General features: G+C 37.7%; 1 protein-coding gene across 1 annotated transcript in view; it reads right to left on the bottom strand.

Moving 5' to 3' along the window:
* The window catches only part of INTS7 (integrator complex subunit 7), a 214,713-nt gene that overhangs the window by 42,842 nt on the left and 153,091 nt on the right, over positions 1 to 18,780 (bottom strand). The window contains exon 18 of the mRNA XM_053712433.1: positions 6,254 to 6,352. Coding sequence (XP_053568408.1) covers positions 6,254 to 6,352 — 99 coding nt within the window. The remainder of the gene's footprint in view (positions 1 to 6,253; positions 6,353 to 18,780) is intronic.

Raw genomic sequence — 18,780 nt, 5'->3', positions numbered from 1 at the left:
GCAAAAAGAAGCTGTTCCCAGGTGGCTATTTGCCAGAGAACAAGCTATTGTGGTATTGATCATTCCTGGTTAAGCACAAAAAAAGCACAAAAGAAGCAAATACATCAGAATGGTAAAATTTAGTAAATGTATGCAAAGAAGACCAAGTTGTTGCTTTGCAAAACTAAACAACTAAAGCTTTATTCTTAAAAGCCCAAGAAGTGACAACTGAACTAGTAGAATGAGCTGTAATACTCTAAAGAGAAGACTGTCCTAGGACCAGAAAAAACAACAAATAGACTAGAAGTCTTCCTGAAACCTATAGAAGCTTCAACATAATAATTCAAAGCTCTTAAAATATCCAAAGAATGTAAAGATCTCTAAAAAGAATTCTTAGGATAAAATTTAAACGAAGTCCGCAAAACAGCCTTATCCTGATGAAAAATCAGAGACTGACAAGAGAGAGCAGACAAATAAGAAAACTCTTCTAGCTGAAGAGATAGCCTAAAAATGAACAATACTTTCCAAGAAAGTAGTCTAATATTCAAAGTATGCATAGGCTCAAATGAAAGAGCCTGCAAAGCCATAAAAAAAACCAATTTAAGATTCCAAGGAGGAGAAATAGATTAAATAACAGACTTGATACGAACCAAAGTTTGAACAAAATAGTAAATGTCAGGAAAAATAGTAATCTTTTCTTATAAAAAGAAACAGAAAAAGCAAAGATATGTCTCTAAAAAATACTTAGACAAATCTTAAACCAAACTATCCTGAAGAAACTGTAGAATTCTAAGAATTCTAAGAGAATGCCAAGAGAATTTATGAGAACAACATCATAAAATATAGATTTACTAAACCTATAAAAAAGAATGCTGTCAGTCAGAACAAAATTAATTAAATTTTAACAATTTTGAAAAGACCTCGTAAGTTTATTTAAAGGTACAATAGCAGTCATAACCTTTATGATATAAGCAATAACATGTAATGTTTCTAAATGAAATCAAGTACAAGAACTGAATATGTAAAAAAAACAGTAAATGTCATTATACATGTAGAAACGGGCCTGACCCGACTCCAATAAGCTTGAAGAAACCAAAGCTTTAACTAAGAAGCCAAGGAAATAGCAGAAGCCTTCTGACCTTTCCTAGGACCAGAAAATATAACAAATAGACTAAAAGTCTTCCTGAAATCTTTAGTAGCTTCAAAATAATATTTCAAAGCTCTCACCACATCCAAAGAATGTAAGGATCTTTCCAAAGAATTCTTAGGATTAGGACACAAGGAAGGGACAACAATTTCTCTACTAATGTTGTTAGAATTTACAACCTTAGGAAAAAATGTAAATGAAGTCCGCAAATACTTTCCAAGAAAGTAGTTAAATGTCCAAAGAATGCATATGCTCAAAATGGAGGAGCCTGTAAAGCCCTCAAAACCAAATTAAGACTCCAAGGAGGAGAGATTGATTTAATGACAGGGTTAATACGAACTAAAGCCTGTACAAAACAGTGAATATCAGGAAGTTTAGCAATCTTTTTGTGAAATAAAACAGAAAGAGCAGAGATTTGTCCCTTCAAGAAACTTGCAGACAAAACCTTATCCAAACCATCCTGAAGAAACTGTAAAATTCTTACAATTCTAAAAAAATTCCAAGAGAATTCATGAAAAGAGCACCATGAAATGTAAGTCTTCCAAACTCGATAATAAATCTTTCTAGAGACAGAATTACGACCTTGTAACAATATTAATCACTGAGTCAGAGAAACCTCTATGACTTAGCACTAAGCGATCAATTTCCATACCTTCAAATTTAATGATTTGAGAACCTGATGGAAAAACGGACCTTGAGACAGTAGGTCCGGCCTTAACGGAAGTGGCCAAAGTTAACAACTGGACATCCGAACAAGACCCGCATACCAAAAACCTGTGAGGCCATGCTGGAGCCACCAGCAACACACGATTGTTCCATGATGATTTTGGAGATCACTCTTGGAAGAAGAACTAGAGGCGGGAAAATATAAGCAGGTTGATCACACCAAGGAAGTGTCAGCGCACCCATTGCTTCCGCCTGAAAATCCCTGGACCTTGACAGGCATCTGGGAAGTCTCTTGTTTAGATGAGAGGCCATCAGATCTATCTCTAGGAGACCCCATATCTGAACAATATGAGAAAACACATCTGGATGGAGGGACCACTCCCCCGGATGTAAAGTCTGACAGCTGAGATAAACTGCCTCCCAATGTCTATACCTGGGATATGCACCGCAGAAATTCGACAGGAGCTGGATTACGCCCAAGCAAGTATCCGAGATACTTCTTCATAGCTTGTGGACTGTGAGTCCTACCCTGCTGATTGACAAATGCCACTGTTTGTGATATTGTCTGTCTGAAAACAAATGAACGGTTCTCTCTTCAACAGAGGCCAAAACTGAAGAGCTCTGAGAATTGCACGGAGTTCTAAAATATTGATTGGTAATCTCACCTCTTGAGATTTCCAAACCCCTTGTGCTGTCAGAGATCCCCAAACAGCTCCCCAACCTGAAAGACTTGCATCTGTAGTGATCATAGTCCAGGTTAGCCGAACAAAAGAAGCCCCTTGAACTAAACGCTGGTGATTTAACCACCACGTCAGAGAGTGTCAAACATTGGGATTTAAGGATACTAATTGTGATATATTTGTATAATCCCTGTACCATGGATTCAGCAAACAAAGCTGGAGAAGTCTCATGTGAAAAGGAGCAAAGGGAATCGCGTCCAATGCTGCAGTCATGAGACCTAAAATTTCCATGCACATAACCACTGAAGGGAATGACTGAGACTGAAGGTGCCAACAGGCTGCAACCAATTTCAAACGTCTCTTCTCTGTCAGAGTTATGGACACTAAATCTATCTGGAAACCTAAAAAAGGTGACCCTTGTCTGAGGAAACAAGAAACTTTTTGGTAAATTGATCCTCCAACCATGATTCCGAAGAAACAACACTAGTTGATTCATGTGAGAATCTGCAGAACGTAAAGACTGAGCTAGTACCAAGATATCATCCAAATAAGGAAACACTGTAATACCCTGCTCTCTGGATTCCATAAAGCAGGGAACCTAGAACCTTTAAAAAGATTCTTTGAGCGGTTGCTAGTCCAAATGGAAGAGCAATGAATTGGTAATGCTTGTCTAGAAAAGAGAATCTGAGGAACTGATTATGATCTGAATGAATCGGAATATGAAGGAATACATCCTGAAAGTCCATTGTGGACATAAAATGTTCTTGCTGAACAAAAAGCAGAATAGTACTGAAAGTTGGTACTCTTACATACTGATTCAAAATTTTCAAATCCAGAATTGGTCTGAATGAAATTTCCTTCTTTGGGACAATGAATAGATATGAATAAAACTCCACACCCTGTTCCTGAAAAGGAACTGGCAAGACTACCCCTGAAACTCCAGATCTGAAACACACTTCAGGAAAGCCTGAGGTTTAACTGGATTTGCTGGGATGCGTGAGAGAAAAAAATCTTCTCACAGGAGAACTTACTCAGAATCATATTCGATACCCCTGAGAGACAATACTCTGAAACCATTGATTTTGGACAGAATTTATCCAAACATCCTTGAAAAAAACCCTTAATCTGCCCCCTACCAGCTGAGCTGGAATGAGAGTCGCACCTTCATGCAGACTTAGGGTCTGGCTTTATATTTCTTAATTGGCTTGGATTTATTCAATTTAATGAAGGCTTCCAATTGGAAACAGATTCCATAGGGAAGGATTAGGTTTTTGTTCCTTATTTGACAAAAAAAGAACGAAAACGATTAGAAGCTTTATATTTACTCTTATGTCTCTTATTACCTTGGAAAGAAAGAGATAGCCATCTAGACTTAAAAAGTCATATCAGCATTCCAAGATTTAAAGCCACAAAATTATTCTAGCTAAAAATAGCTAAAGACATAGACCTAACATCAATCTTGATGATATAAAAAAAATGGCATCAGAACTGATTAGTATGTTGCAGTAAGCGAACAATGCTAGATAAATCCGAATCCAATTCTTGTTGCGCTAATACTCCACCAAATGTTGTTGTCCTCAATGTTGATGCAGCTGCACCAGCAGCCAAAGAAAATGCAAGCCTGAGACGACCTGAAAATAAATAAGCTTTCCTTAGATAAGATACAAGTTTCCTATCTAAAGGAACTTAAGTACTATCTTCCATAGGAATAGAGGTACATTCAGCAATAGTAGAAATAGCCCCATCAACTTTGAGGATCTTTTCCCAAAACGCTATAGAAATTGCTGGTAAAGGATACAATTTTAGAAATCATATCAGAAATAGCATCAGGAACAGGAAAAAAACCTCTGGAGTAACCACAGGAGGTTTAAAAACAGAATTTACTAGTTCTAATATCAAGAGGACTAGTTTCCACGATATCCAAAATAATTAACACTTCTTTAACAAAGAACGAAAAAACTTCATTTAAAATAAATAAGTAGATTTGTTAGTGTCAATATCTGTTGAAGGATCTTCTGAATCAGATAGACCCTCATCAGAAGAGGATAATTCATTAGGTTGTCGGTCATTTGAAATTTCATCAACGTTATGAGAAGTTTTAAAAGACCTTTATATTAAAATTTCAAAGGTATAACATTAAAAGTTGAAGGAACAACAACAGGCAATGTACTATTTACTGATGGACACAATATCTGCATGTAAAAGTTTATCATGATAACCAATACAAATGACATTCAGAAATATAACGCAAAGCTCCAACAGATACTTCTGAGGCAGGATCAGATTGAGACATCTTGCAAAATGTAAAATAAAAAACAACATATAAAGCAAAATTGTCAATTTCCTTATATGACAGTTTCAGGAATGGGAAAAAATGCAAATAGCATAGCCCTCTGACATAGAAAAAGGCAAGAGGCAAATAGCAATGGGGAATTAAATTAATGAAAAAAATTTGGCGCCAAGATGACGCACAACGTAACTGAATTTTTTTTGGCGCCAACAACATCTGGAAATGACACACTCGCGTTGCTAATGACGCAACCCTGTGTAAGGAACTCAGCATCAACTACGACGCCGGAAATGACGAACTTCCGTCAACGGACGTACTTTCGCACCAAAAAATTCTCGTGACAAGAATGACGCAATAAAGTCTAGCATTTGGCGCACCCGCGGGCCTAATCCTGCCCGCAATTTGCAAGAAAAATTTAGTCAATTGAATAAAAAGACTAAACCCCAGGTAAGAAAAAATATTTCTTAATATGTTAATCTTCCCCAAATATGAAACTGACAGTCTGCAAAAGAAAATACATGAACATATGGCAAATATAAGTACAATACATATATTTAGAACTTTATATTAATGCATAAAGTGCCAAACCATAGCTGAGGTGTCTTAAGTAATAAAAACTTAGTTACCGAAAGACACCCATCCACATATAGCAGATAGCCAAACCAGTACTGAATCAATTATCAGTAGAGGTAATGGTATATGAGAGTATATCGTCGATCTGCAAGGGAGGTAGGAGATGAATCTCTAAGACCGATAACAGAGAACCTATGAAATAGATCTCCCGTGAGGAAAACCATTGCATTCAATAGGCGATACTCCCTTCACATCCCTCTGACATTCGCTGTACTCTGAGAGGAATCGGGCTTCAAAATACTGAGAAGCGCATATCAACGTAGCAATCTTAGCACAAGCTTACTTCACCACCTCCATAGGAGGTAAAGTTTGTAAAACTGAATTGTGGGTGTGGTGAGGGCTGTATTTATAGGCATTTTGAGGTTTGGGAAACTTTGCCCGTCCTGGTAGGATTTTATATCCCATACGTCACTAGCTCATGGACTCTTGCCAATTATATGAAAGAAATATTATTTAAGAAGATTGGATTTGAGAATACATTTTGATTTTGGAAATCCAGATTTGGGGATTTATACCTGTATTTTGATTTAACAATGATGCACCTTTTTTTAAGGCAAAATACATATACAGCTTTGACACACATTTTAACAAAGTGCGTTTTAAATTTATTACCATCCAGTATAGTAAAAAAACAAACCTTAGTTAAAATTACCATATTCAAATCTTTTATTAAAAGAACATACCTGAAAGAATAGCTTTTACCACTCCTGTAATATATGCAGTCTGATATCCACACATTTGCATATATATAGAAATTTCAAATGCACCATTTTGAAGTGGAAGAAAATGTAATACAATGCATGGTTTATATGCAAAGCAAAAGCTAGGAAGCCATATAATGCCAGTGGGTATATTTACCTTTATGCTAGTAGACTGGAGCTTCTGGAAAAAGTATCTTTGGAATGAAAGTGGAACTTTCAGCAAGCTGATTGCTGCATTGCATAAACAAGAGGTGTGCTGCAAAAAATAAATATATGAGAGATAAGGAACAAGTATCAAACAGGACAGGGGTAACATGAAATGATAGACAAATTAATTTCCCTTTAAACTAGTTCAAACACAAAAAACTTATTTCCCCCATAAAGGGCCTGATTACGAGTTTCGCTCTTGAGCCAACCTGAAAAGCGCAAAAATCCAAAGTTAGAATATTGTGTGCGCGTTCATGTATTCCCCCTTAGAAGTCAATGGAGAAAAAAAAGTGGAAACACCACACTCTTGCGCAAACCTGATCTCATATACTCATTTGCGCTAACCCAAGACGAAAATATGAATGTCACATTCCAATGTTCTGCACATTCCAGAATATGTTCTTTTCATTCATAAATACATATTAGTGCATAAATCTGATGGTATTTTGGTACAATATATATATATATATATATATATATATATATATATATATATATACATACACACACACACACACATATATATATATATATACACACACACATATATATATATATATACACACACACATATATATATATATATATATATAAATATATATATATACATATACAAACATACAGTATATATACACACATACATATATATATATACATACACACACATTAGGCTGATGCCTATCATGGCTTATGGGGACGTAGTATACGCACCTGCACCGCAAACTCACCTTAATAAACTTAATACATTGTATTAACTCGTTCTGCCGCTTTGTGCTACAATGTAACTACAAGACCCACCATTGTGACATGCTAAAAGAACTAAACTGGCTGTCGCTGGAATCCAGACGCACCCTCCATCTTTCCTGCCTTGTGTTTAAGAGCCTTTCTGGGAAGCTCCCACCCTACCTGAGCAGAATGCTCTCCCCGGCTATTCCCACCTCCTATAACCTCTGATTCAGTACCAGCACATTATTTAGCTTGCCTCAATACAAAAAGAAAGCAGCTCGATCCTCCTTTTCCTACCGAGCGCCACAGTTATGGAATGACCTCCCTCACACTTTCAAACCTTCCCCAAGCCTAATATCCTTTAAGAGATCCCTCTCTACATAGCTCAAAACAGAATGCACCTGTCATGGTTGATTATATATTTCTTACCTGTTCTATGTAAAATTTTTGCATCTATTGAGTATTATTATTGTTTTTTAATTTTATTGTACCCTATTGTATCAATGCAATGTTTTGTGGACACAGGACATACTTGAAAACGAGCGAAATCTCAATGTATCCTTCCTGGTAAAATATTTTATAAATAAATAAATAAATAAATGTATATATGTATGTATATATATATATATATATATATATATGCATGTATATATGTATGTGTATATATGTATGTGTATATATATATATATATATATACATATATACATATACATATATATACACACTAGTTGTGGGATCCAAGCACTCACTGTTAGTGGTATTGCCTGGGTGCACTCTATGGTAGATAGGTAGAAACTTCTCAAAAGAAGAGGCACTCACAGGTCTTAATAAGCATAAAGATTTTATTAGTTCATAGGTTCAGTCAAAGTTTCGGTCCTTGCAGGGACCTTTGTCAAGACTGTTCTATATACAGAAAATACAAGAATTTGGAAATACAATGAATTTCATCAAAGGGGAATAAACACATCACAGGACTAAAGTCTTATATACAGAGTCCAAAGTTATAGTCATAGATGAGACAGATAGAGAAAAGGAACATTAAAAATAATCAGTGACAAATATACTGGAAAAATGATGACTAACATGTGTTAAGTACATAGGTAAAGTATGTGTAGCGAGCAGTGTCACAAGTTTTTTTTACAATCAATAAATGTAGCTATAGGGAGAGGCCAGAGGCACTAAACACAATACAATGAAACCTGAAGTAATGACAGAGCTCTAATGTTGAAAAGACAGTAGGATTCAACAATCATAATTCTCAACAAGTATATTACTACACATTCCCTTGATGGCTCAAGTGCAATGGATACCAATAGGTAAAGAGCATGAGACGGATCTCCTATGCTGTGACAAGAGAATCATGAGTCATGTGGATAATGTGCAACACATAAATGTTAATGTAAAAGAACACATGTATAGTTAGTATCAAAGAAACCAATATATGCTGACAAGTTACAAAATGGTTAAAAGTAATTGGTGTCCACGTACTTTAATAATCCACAATCGCAAAATGTACATACAATAGGGCATAGCGTAGGGGAAACACATCAGCAGGGGTCTGTGTTAAAAGCACTATCTTAGATGTGATATGCATAATATTTGTTACAGCATGTACAAAGAGCTGGATTAGTTTGGCACCCCCATGAATAAAATGTGCTATGTCAAAGACCGAATGGTATGAGGGCTAATTGCTGCAAAAAAATGTATCAGCAGCGTGTCGGTGTTAGAGCGAAGAGACTCACCTCAGTAACTCTGAGTGAAGCGGTCAGCGGTGAGCAGAGTGTGTTCTGCGCCGCCTTTAAATACCCCGCAAGAGTCGACGTCAGATGACGTAACACGAGTAGCGTGTTAGTACAAAGGGTTACCATGGCAACAAAAATAACCGGAGGGAGTGGGGAAATGAATATAAGCAAACTAATAATGGGCAAAAATGTTTAGAGACTACATAAATAATTACACATAGAAAGTGACAGTAGATGTCATCAAGGGAGAGCACAACAGTTAATAGAGAAAAAAAGAAAAAGGTCAGGGAGGGCATGGAATGATGGACCATCAGGCCTATTACAGAGCGATGTGTGTGGATGGGAAAAGTACGTGGATGGTGTGTTAGGGTTAAAAAGTGTTATTGTGTTTATGCATTGTATGAGGAGCATGCAAGGGGCACCAAACACGAGACCCAAAATCAAACTGAAACAGGAAATGTATGCCAATGAGGCAGGGACTGGCTATGCAGGTAGCCTAAGGGGCGTGGCAAAATTTATGTTGCAGGGGAGTAGGTAGGGATACAATCAGGGCAAAATACAGAGACATGCATACATAGTGAATACTTAACGGCTGGAACTGGTTCAGCACCTTAATAGAAAAGGGCATAGTCGATGCTAGTGTTCAGCCCCTTGGGTATCAATGTTTCTAATCGATGTATCCATCTAGCCTCCCTTTTGAGGAGCTCATTGTCCCTGTTACCCCCTCTTTTCAGGGGTGGTATCCAGTCAATAAGGATTGACCTCAACATGGCTACACTGTGGCCCTGTTGCATGAAATGTTGTGCCACAGGTTGTTCACTCTTCTTCTCTTTAATAGCTTTTCTGATGGCACTGCGGTGGTTGGCAAGCCTTTCTCTAAAGGACGTGCTCGTTTTCCCGACATAGTACAAGCCACAAGGACAAATGATCACATACACTACAAATTCAGTAGTGCACGTCAATCTATGTTGAATCTGTATCGTTCCATTGTGAGGGTGGTGAAATTTAGAGCCTGTGATGAAAGACTTGCAGGTAACACAATTCCTGCAGCTGAAGCACCCTTTCTTAGGTGTCGGTAACCATCCTTTATGCACCTGGTCTGGTTCAAATGTAGTTTTGACTAGAACATCTCGAAGGTTGTTAGTTCTACTGTATACCATTCTGGGTGGTGGTTGGTTGTAGAATGGAAGTGTAGGGTCCTGGTTCAAGATGAACCAATTTTTGATTATTGTTTGTTGGACAGATCTACTGGTGGGATTGAATGTGACCATCATGTTCATACTGTCCTCTTTGGTCTTTTCTCCAGTGGCCCTGTTGAGTAGATCACTCTGTGTCATATCCCAGGTGTCCTTCATGACTGCTTCAACTTCTGTGCATTTGTATCCTCTCTGTAAGAATTTCTGACTCATGGCTTCAAGCTGCGTTTCTTTGTTCTTTTTGCTGCTGTTATTGCGTATCACTCTCAGCATTTGGGACCTTGAGTGCCGATGGATGGTAGGAGTTTGCTGTTAAGAGGGAATTCCGGTCTGTAGGCATTGCGGCTACAAAAGAATTCCTCATTAATGACACTATGTACTGTGGCCCCCCTATTGAGTTCATCTTGGACCTGATCCACTTATGTCTAACACACAACTACTTTAAATTTGAGAACAAATTCTACTTGCAACAAATGGGCACCGCAATGGGCTCCAATATGGCACCAGCCTATGCCAATCTGTTTATGGCCTGGTTTGAGGAACAGTACATCTACCCAAGAAACATGGACAAAATCAGCACGTATAGCCGGTACATTGATGACATCTTCCTGATCTGGAATGGCAGTGAAGATGAACTCATACAGTGGTATAACGAAACAATGCACTTCCATACGTGAAGTTCAAGATGGAATATAACGAACAGACCATCCACTTTCTGGATATTGAGATCTATAAAGACAAGACCAACACTGATATAAGGATCGGTACAACACTCTACTACAAACCTACAGACCGGAATTCCCTCTTAACTCCTACCATCCACCGGCAACTCTTAGCAACTCTTGAAAGAAGAAAAAAGAAAAAAAGAATGACTGTTGGTCATCCTGCCAAGCCAAAAACAGGTCATCAATGTAACAACAAAATTTTATAGATGTATTCTCAAAAACTCTCATCCGTGTTGTCTCGTACTCTGCCATGTATAGGTTCGCCAGCGAAGTATAGGATTAATTATTTCTTAACATGTACTACCACCTATGTTATATACCTCCTGAATTGCCCATGTGGTATGTTCTACATCGGTAAAACCACTGACGATGCCAGGACTAGGATGGCGAACCACCGGTGGAGCATTAGATTAGCTCTGAAGAATGGTAAGGCTGACCAACCGGTGGCTCGACATTTTCTTGAGATGAACCAAACGGTGACCGACATGAGATTCCGTCTGATTTGAAGAGAGGAGGAAACAGAGCCAATATATTACTACAGAAGGAGACTCGCTGGATACATGAATTGGAAACATTGACTCCGAGAGGCCTGAATACCCATACAGGGTGGTAAGCATACCTGGGCTAATTGTGACTTTAGTTGAACATCACCCTATTGCGAGTCCTCTAGAATAAGAATCTGATGAGAGTACATGATCGCGTTTATTATGAGGCTTTATACTTTCTTTTTTAGCCTCACAAACTTCTTGTGCTATGGATGGTATTATCCTTTTCTTCTTCTTTTTCCTTTCTTTCTTTTCTTCTTTCCTTTTTCTCTTCTTTTCTCCTTTTTTTTTCATTTTTTCTGACTTCTGGTTTTTCCTTTTTTCCTTCCTCCCCCCTCCCTTTTTTCCCTTCTTCCTTTTTCTTCCTTTTTCTCTTTTCTCCTTTTTTCATTTTTATTGACTTCTGGTTTTTCCAGGAGAGTAGGTGCGCCCAGAGGGGGCGTGCATTTGAACCTCCGTTATCCTGTTATTAGTATATCTATGACGTTGACATCTGAGCACGCCTTTGTTTCCCATGTTGCTAAGGCAACATGAGGGTCAGTCCAATAGAGAATGTGGGCTATACTAAAGGGGGCGTGTTTGAGCGCCGCAATAACAGATCGGTATGTGTATATCGATACTGGCAGCAATCTATTTAGCTTTTTGTTTCATCCAACTGTGAATAGTTATGTGGAACTTAAGTGAAGGGACTAGCTCCCTATTACATGTTGCAACAGAGCCTTTAACAGTATAGTATTTTAATTAATTATTTGGTGGGGAGTTGCCCATTGTGATGTGAGAAAGGTATGTCACTTTGGATAGTCCACTTTTTTCATAGGGGTGTAATGCGGATTGTAATGTGGTTCAATATGAGAACAAGAGGCATTGTTAAAGCTTTTTTAAAACATTCACTATAAACTTTTCTCAATCTTTATTGATGCTGGGTAAACAGTTCATTTTTCACTATTATCTTTTGAACGAGAACACTGATATTATAAATATATTGAGCACATATTTACACATATTGGTTTTGACCAAGGTTTTTGCACACGATCTCCAGTGATTGGAGTTTCTGTTGGGGGAGGGTTTTGTATGCCTTTATAAGTCTGTTTGTTTGGAGCTTTCATTTGTCAGAGGAAGGGACGTGTGTAATCACGAAACGTCACATCTAATAAATTTTATCACATTTGAAGTCTGAGGTCCAGTGAGTGCTTTATCCTATGCATGACTATATATATATATATATATATATATATAAATATATACACACACAGTATATATATATATATATATATACATACATACACACACACACCGTGTATATATATATATATATATATATATATATATATACACACAGTATATATATATATATATATATATATATACATACATACACACAGTATATATATATATATATATATATATATACACACAGTATATATATATATATATATATATATATATATATGTATATATACAGGTATACCTCACTTTACAGCGCTTCACTTTACAGCGCTTCGCTAATACAGCGCTTTGTGGAGCTGAAGTTCAACCTCCAAAGATTTTGAAACAGTGCTGTAATCATCGTGAGATTGCGAGAAAAGGGACTGTCACCATTTTGTTATGCGCAGTTCACTCTGTTTACAGCATTACAGTGCAATCTGTGTCTCAGTGGTATAGTCTGACAAATTTTACTACAGTCATTGTCACTATTTTACAGGTACAGTATTTATTGAATACTGTGCTGTGCTAGTGTTAAACTAAATGCAGCACTATTGCACTCCTAATCTATGTTAGTTTAAACATGTTTTCAAGTTTTTAAACACACTGGCAAGTGAAAAGAAAGCTAAAACTGCCTTGTTTCACTTTAAGGCGGTTTTCACTTTACAACGGGGCTCCGGTCCCTAACCCGCTGTATGAGCGGGGTATACCTGTATGTGTGTGTATATATATATATATATATATATATATATATATATATATATATATATATATATATATAAAATCAATTGAATCAAGTCAAGTAAACTCATACCAACTTACCCCAAAAATAGTATAAATACAAATATTTGTCTCCGCACTAATAATGAATCGTATGTAAAAAAAAGTTATGCACTCCAAGTAAATTGGCAACAAAATATAATAAGTTTAATAAATGAACAAAACATAAATGCAGGAAAAAACATCCTAAATTCAATCCATAACCAAATATAGATACAAACAAACAAACATATACATAAAGAACAAACTGGGCGTCCCCAGTTACTAAGGAGCAAAAAAACCCAAAAAAAGTGAATGTCAGATCATAAACCGGAGAAAAGGGCCAATCCCATGGATTTAAGAGAATCTCATGCTATACGAATGAATGACCAGAGCCATGGGTGTAATAAAGTAGAATACAAGCAATAAATCAATAGGCAAAATGAAGCAGTCCATGCAGATATAGCAGTTCATGCAAATATAGCAGCGTGGTTTGTAAGCAAAGATCTGACAGTTGAAAAGAATACAATATTATGCCATGCAGTTCATGCTTATGTAGCAACGTAATTGATAGTTCATGCATTCAATTTAGCCTTAGACATAAGGATATATTTAACTCTCCTCAGTGTGAAACAAGCAAATATGTAGAATGCACTGGCACTCCAGGACCAGGGTCCGCCAGTGAATGACAACTGTATGAGCGATCTCACCCAATCCGTGTAGGGTCACAGGAAGCTTTGTACACACTTTCGAGGGAAAACATCTAAGCGTGGCAGTGTAGTGCTGCAGTCTAAGCACGGCAGATAACAGGCTGTCAATTCCAACAGTAGGTTCAAACCAGCATGCTTGCATCGGACTCCATTAGCGTCTGACGTCACATCTACATCTACAGGCCTGCAAGCTCAATCCTATTGGCTGATTGCATCAGCCAATAGGATTTTTTCTACCTTAATTCCAATTGGCTGATAGAATTCTATCAGCCAATCGGAATCTAAGGAACGAAATCTTGGATGACGTCACTTAAAGGTAACACACATTCAGATAAGAAGACTCCGGATGAAGAGGATGCTCCGCGTCGGATGTCTTTAAGATGGACCCTCTCCGCGCCGGATGGATGAAGATAGAAGATGCCGTCTGGAGGACCACTTCGCCCGGCTTGGATGAAGACTTCTCCCGGCTTCGTTGAGGACTTCGGCCCGGCTTGGATGAAGACGTCTATCGGTGAGTTGATCTTCAGGGGGTTAGTGTTAGGGTTTTTTAAGGGTGTATTGGGTGGGTTTTATTTATAGGTTAGGGTTTGGGTGGCAAAAGAGCTAACTGCCCTTTTAAGGGCAATGTCCATCCAAATGCCCTTTTCAGGGCAATGGGGAGCTTAGGTTTTTTTAGATAGTATTTTATTTGGGGGGTTGGTTGTGTGGGTGGTGGGTTTTACTGTTGGGGGGGTTGTTTGTATTTTATTTTACAGGTAAAAGAGCTGATTACTTTGGGGCAATGCCCTGCAAAAGGCCCTTTTAAGGGCTATTGGTAGTTTAGGTTAGGTTGTTTTTTTTTGGGGGGGGGGGCTTTTTTATTTTAATAGGGCTATTAGATTAGGTGTAATTAGTTTAAATATCTGTAATTTGTTTATTATTTTCTGTAATTTAGCATTTGTTTTTTTTGTACTTTAGCTAATTTAATTTAGATAATTGTATTTAATTTAGTTAATTTATTTAATTATATTGTAGTGTTAGGCGTTAGTGTAACTTAGGTAAGGTTTTATTTAACCGGTAAATTTGTATTTATTTTAGCTAGGTAGTTATTAAATAGTTAATAACTATTTAATAACTATTCTATCTAGTTAAAATAAATACAAACTTGCCTGTAAAATAAAAATAAACCCTAAGCTAGCTGCAATGTAACTATTAGTTATATTGTAGCTAGCTTAGGGTTTATTTTATAGGTAAGTATTTAGATTTAAATAGGAATAATTTAGTTAATGATATGAATATTTATTTAGATTTATTTAAATTATATTTAAAGGGACAGTCTACACCAGCATTGTTATTGTTTTAAGATAGATAATCCCTTGTTTACCCATTCCCTAGTTTTGCATAACCAACACAGTTATATTTATATATTTTTTACCTCTGTGATTATCTTGTATCTAAGCCTCTGCAGACTGCCCCTTTATTTCAGTTCTTTTGACAGACTTGCAGTTTAGCCAATCAGTGATGGCTCCCAGGTAACTTCACGTGCACGAGCACAGTGTTATCTATATGAAAAACATGAACTAACACCCTCTAGTGGTGAAAAACCTGATAAATGCATTCTTAAGAGGCGGCCTTCAAGGTCTAAGAAATTAGCATATTAACCTCCTAGGTTAAGCTTTCAACTAAGAATACCAAGAGAACAAAGAAAAATTGATGATAAAAGTAAAATGGAAAATTGTTTAAAATTACATGCCCTACCTGAATCATGAAAGTTTTTTTTGGACTAGACTGTCCCTTTAAAGTTAGTGGTTGTTAGGTTTAGGGGTTAATAACTTTAATATAGTGGCGGCGACATTGGGGGAGGCAGATTAGGGGTTAATAAATGTAGGTAGGTGGTCGGCGATGATAGGGCCGCCAGATTAGGGGTTAATAATATTTAACTAATGTTTGCGAGGCGGGAGTGCGGCGGTTTAGGGGTTAATATGTTTATTATAGTGGCAGCTACGTTGGGGCGGCAGATTAGGGGTTAAAAAGTGTAGGTAGGTTGCGGCGACATTGGGGGCGGCAGATTAGGGTTTAATAAATATAATGTAGGTGTCGGCGATGTTGGGGACAGCAGATTAGGGGTTCATAACTATAATGTAGGTGGCGGCGGTGTCCGGAGCGGCAGATTAGGGTTTAAAATTTTTATTATAGTGTTTGCGATGTGGGTGGGCCTCGGTTTAGGGGTAAATAGATAGTTTATGGGTGTTAGTGTACTTTTTAGCACTTTAGTTATGAGTTTTATGCTACGTCGTAGTTTAAAACTCCTAACTACTGACTTTTAAATGCGTTAGGACTCTTAACAGGGTAGGGTGTACCGCACACTTTTTGGCCTCCCAGGACAGACTCGTAATACCGGCACTATGGAAGTCCCGTAGAAAAAAAGACTTTACAAAGTTTACGTAAGTCGTTTTGCGGTAAGGCCAAAGAAGAGTGCGGTGCCCCTAAACCTGCAAGACTCGTAATACCAGCGGGCATAAAAAAGCAGCGTTAGGACCTCTTAACGCTGCTTTTTTACCCTAACGCACAACTCGTAATCTAGCCATATGTAAGTGAAGTGAGTTGATAATTGAGTAATACAGAATAATATAAGTTATCAAAGAGAATTTTGACAGATCTTATCAGTAACTGCTTTACTTGCTTATTGATGTACTACATGAAGGTTTGAGTAAACAACATAGTGTTATGTATAATGCTTTTTCAATTCTTCCTACAGTCTACTGCATAACCAAGCTACATACAAGCATGGTACGGCCTCCAGGTAAGACATTTATCTTGGGCATAGGAGGACCTACTGCAGGGTACGTATATATGTAGATTTCTTTCTCTCTCCTCCTATGTCCAAGATATCAAAAATGTACTGAGAAAAATTGATGGGGTTAAGGTCAGCTTGAGTATGCTACTTGTAACATTAGATGTAGAGTCTTTGTACTCATATATACCACATTATATGTTTGTACATGTGCCAATATACTGATCTGGTAACCACTCTATTTGAATTCATCCTTCATAATATTTTTATGTTTGACAGCCGATTACAAATTAGGGATGCACCGAAATGAAAATTCTGGACCGAAACCGATACCGAAAATTCAGGATGCCCCTGGCCGAAAAACTAAACCATTTTTTTTTCTTTTTTAACTACAGTGTGTGTGTAGCTGAGAGAGCTTGTAGGCAGGAAAGCTCCAACAAATGGGTGTGGTCACTCGTACCGTAGGGCGTGATCTGCAGTGAAATAGGTGGAGCTATAGCCAGACAACAATACGAGGTAGACACGTGTTTTGTTTTTGGGTGTAGTTATCCGTGTGATGGGCGTGGCTGCACCTGATCGTCTCTCATCGTATTTTCGCCTAGTTCCTGGTTCGGGTCTCACACTGACCCGTCAGATTATATGTCCGGAGCCCCAAATGGACTCTGCCTGTCACCTATCACCAGGACCACCGGACTTAGCTACGAACTTGCGTGCAAGGTGGTTATAGAAAGTGCTTTTTTGTATACACTGTCTGGCGGGTGCTAATTTGTACCAACTGTGTGCGAGCTTGGGGCTTATGCATATATAGTGTGCACGCATATTTGCCTCAGGCGAATAGAATGTCTACGCACAAGAGGCTGATGTATGAGCACTGTATATAAGGCTTATACATATTCACTGTGTATGCTTAGGGCTGTGTCTGATAATATCAAGTGTTTATAAACATGTTACTTATCCTCCTTTGGATACTGTATTCAGAACTTTGGTTTCCTTCCTAATGAGGGGTTACAAATGTGGTAAAAGTCATCTATGGTGCTGTAATGTGTTACCGTTCCAGAGCTGAACATGGCTATTGGTTATGCTGATTAATGGCACATTCATGAAAGAGCAGTAAACAAACATGTTTAAATTTTTCTTTGCATAAGAAAATAATAAATTAAAGCCATTAAACTGATATTGAAACCAACAGGAAATACATTTGTGTGTGATAGGTGCAGTTACCACAGGTTTGTTAGCAGACACACAGTCTTACAGACAAGATTTTAATACCATGTTACATAATATCCTTGGATATGCATTTAGCCACCAATCAGCAAGCGCTACCCAGGTGCTGAACCAAAATTTTTTTTTTTTTAAATTAGAAAGTTGCTTAAAAAACAAAATTTATGCTTACCTGATAAATTTATTTCTCTTGTGGTGTATCCAGTCCACGGATCATCCATTACTTGTGGGATATTCTCCTTCCCAACAGGAAGCTGCAAGAGGATCACCCACAGCAGAGCTGTCTATATAGCTCATCCCCTAACTACTGCCCACCCCCAGTCATTCGACCGAAGACAAGCAAGAGAAATTAGAAACTATAGGGTGCAGTGGTGACTGTAGTTTAAAAATAAAAAACACCTGCCTTAAAATGACAGGGCGGGCCGTGGACTGGATACACCACAAGAGAAATAAATTTATCAGGTAAGCATAAATTTTGTTTTCTCTTGTAAGGTGTATCCAGTCCACGGATCATCCATTACTTGTGGGATACCAATACCAAAGCTATAGGACACGGATGAAGGGAGGGACAAGGCAGGCGCTTAAATGGAAGGCACCACTGCCTGTAAGACCTTTCTCCCAAAAATAGCCTCCGAAGAAGCAAAAGTATCACATTTTTAGAATTTAGAAAAAGTATAAAGAGAAGACCAAGTCGCCGCCTTACAAATCTGTTCAACAGAAGCCTCATTTTTAAAAGCCCATGTGGAAGCTACCGCTCTAGTAAAATGAGCTGTAATTCTTTCAGGAGGCTGCTGGCCAGCAATCTCATAAGCTAAGCGTATTATACTCCTTAGCCAAAAAGAAAGAGAAGTTGCCGAAGCCTTTTGGCCTCTCCTCT

The sequence above is a fragment of the Bombina bombina genome, chromosome 4 (genome assembly GCF_027579735.1).
Source record: "Bombina bombina isolate aBomBom1 chromosome 4, aBomBom1.pri, whole genome shotgun sequence".
Lineage (NCBI taxonomy): Eukaryota > Metazoa > Chordata > Amphibia > Anura > Bombinatoridae > Bombina > Bombina bombina.
This window is presented reverse-complemented; position numbering and strand designations above follow the sequence as displayed.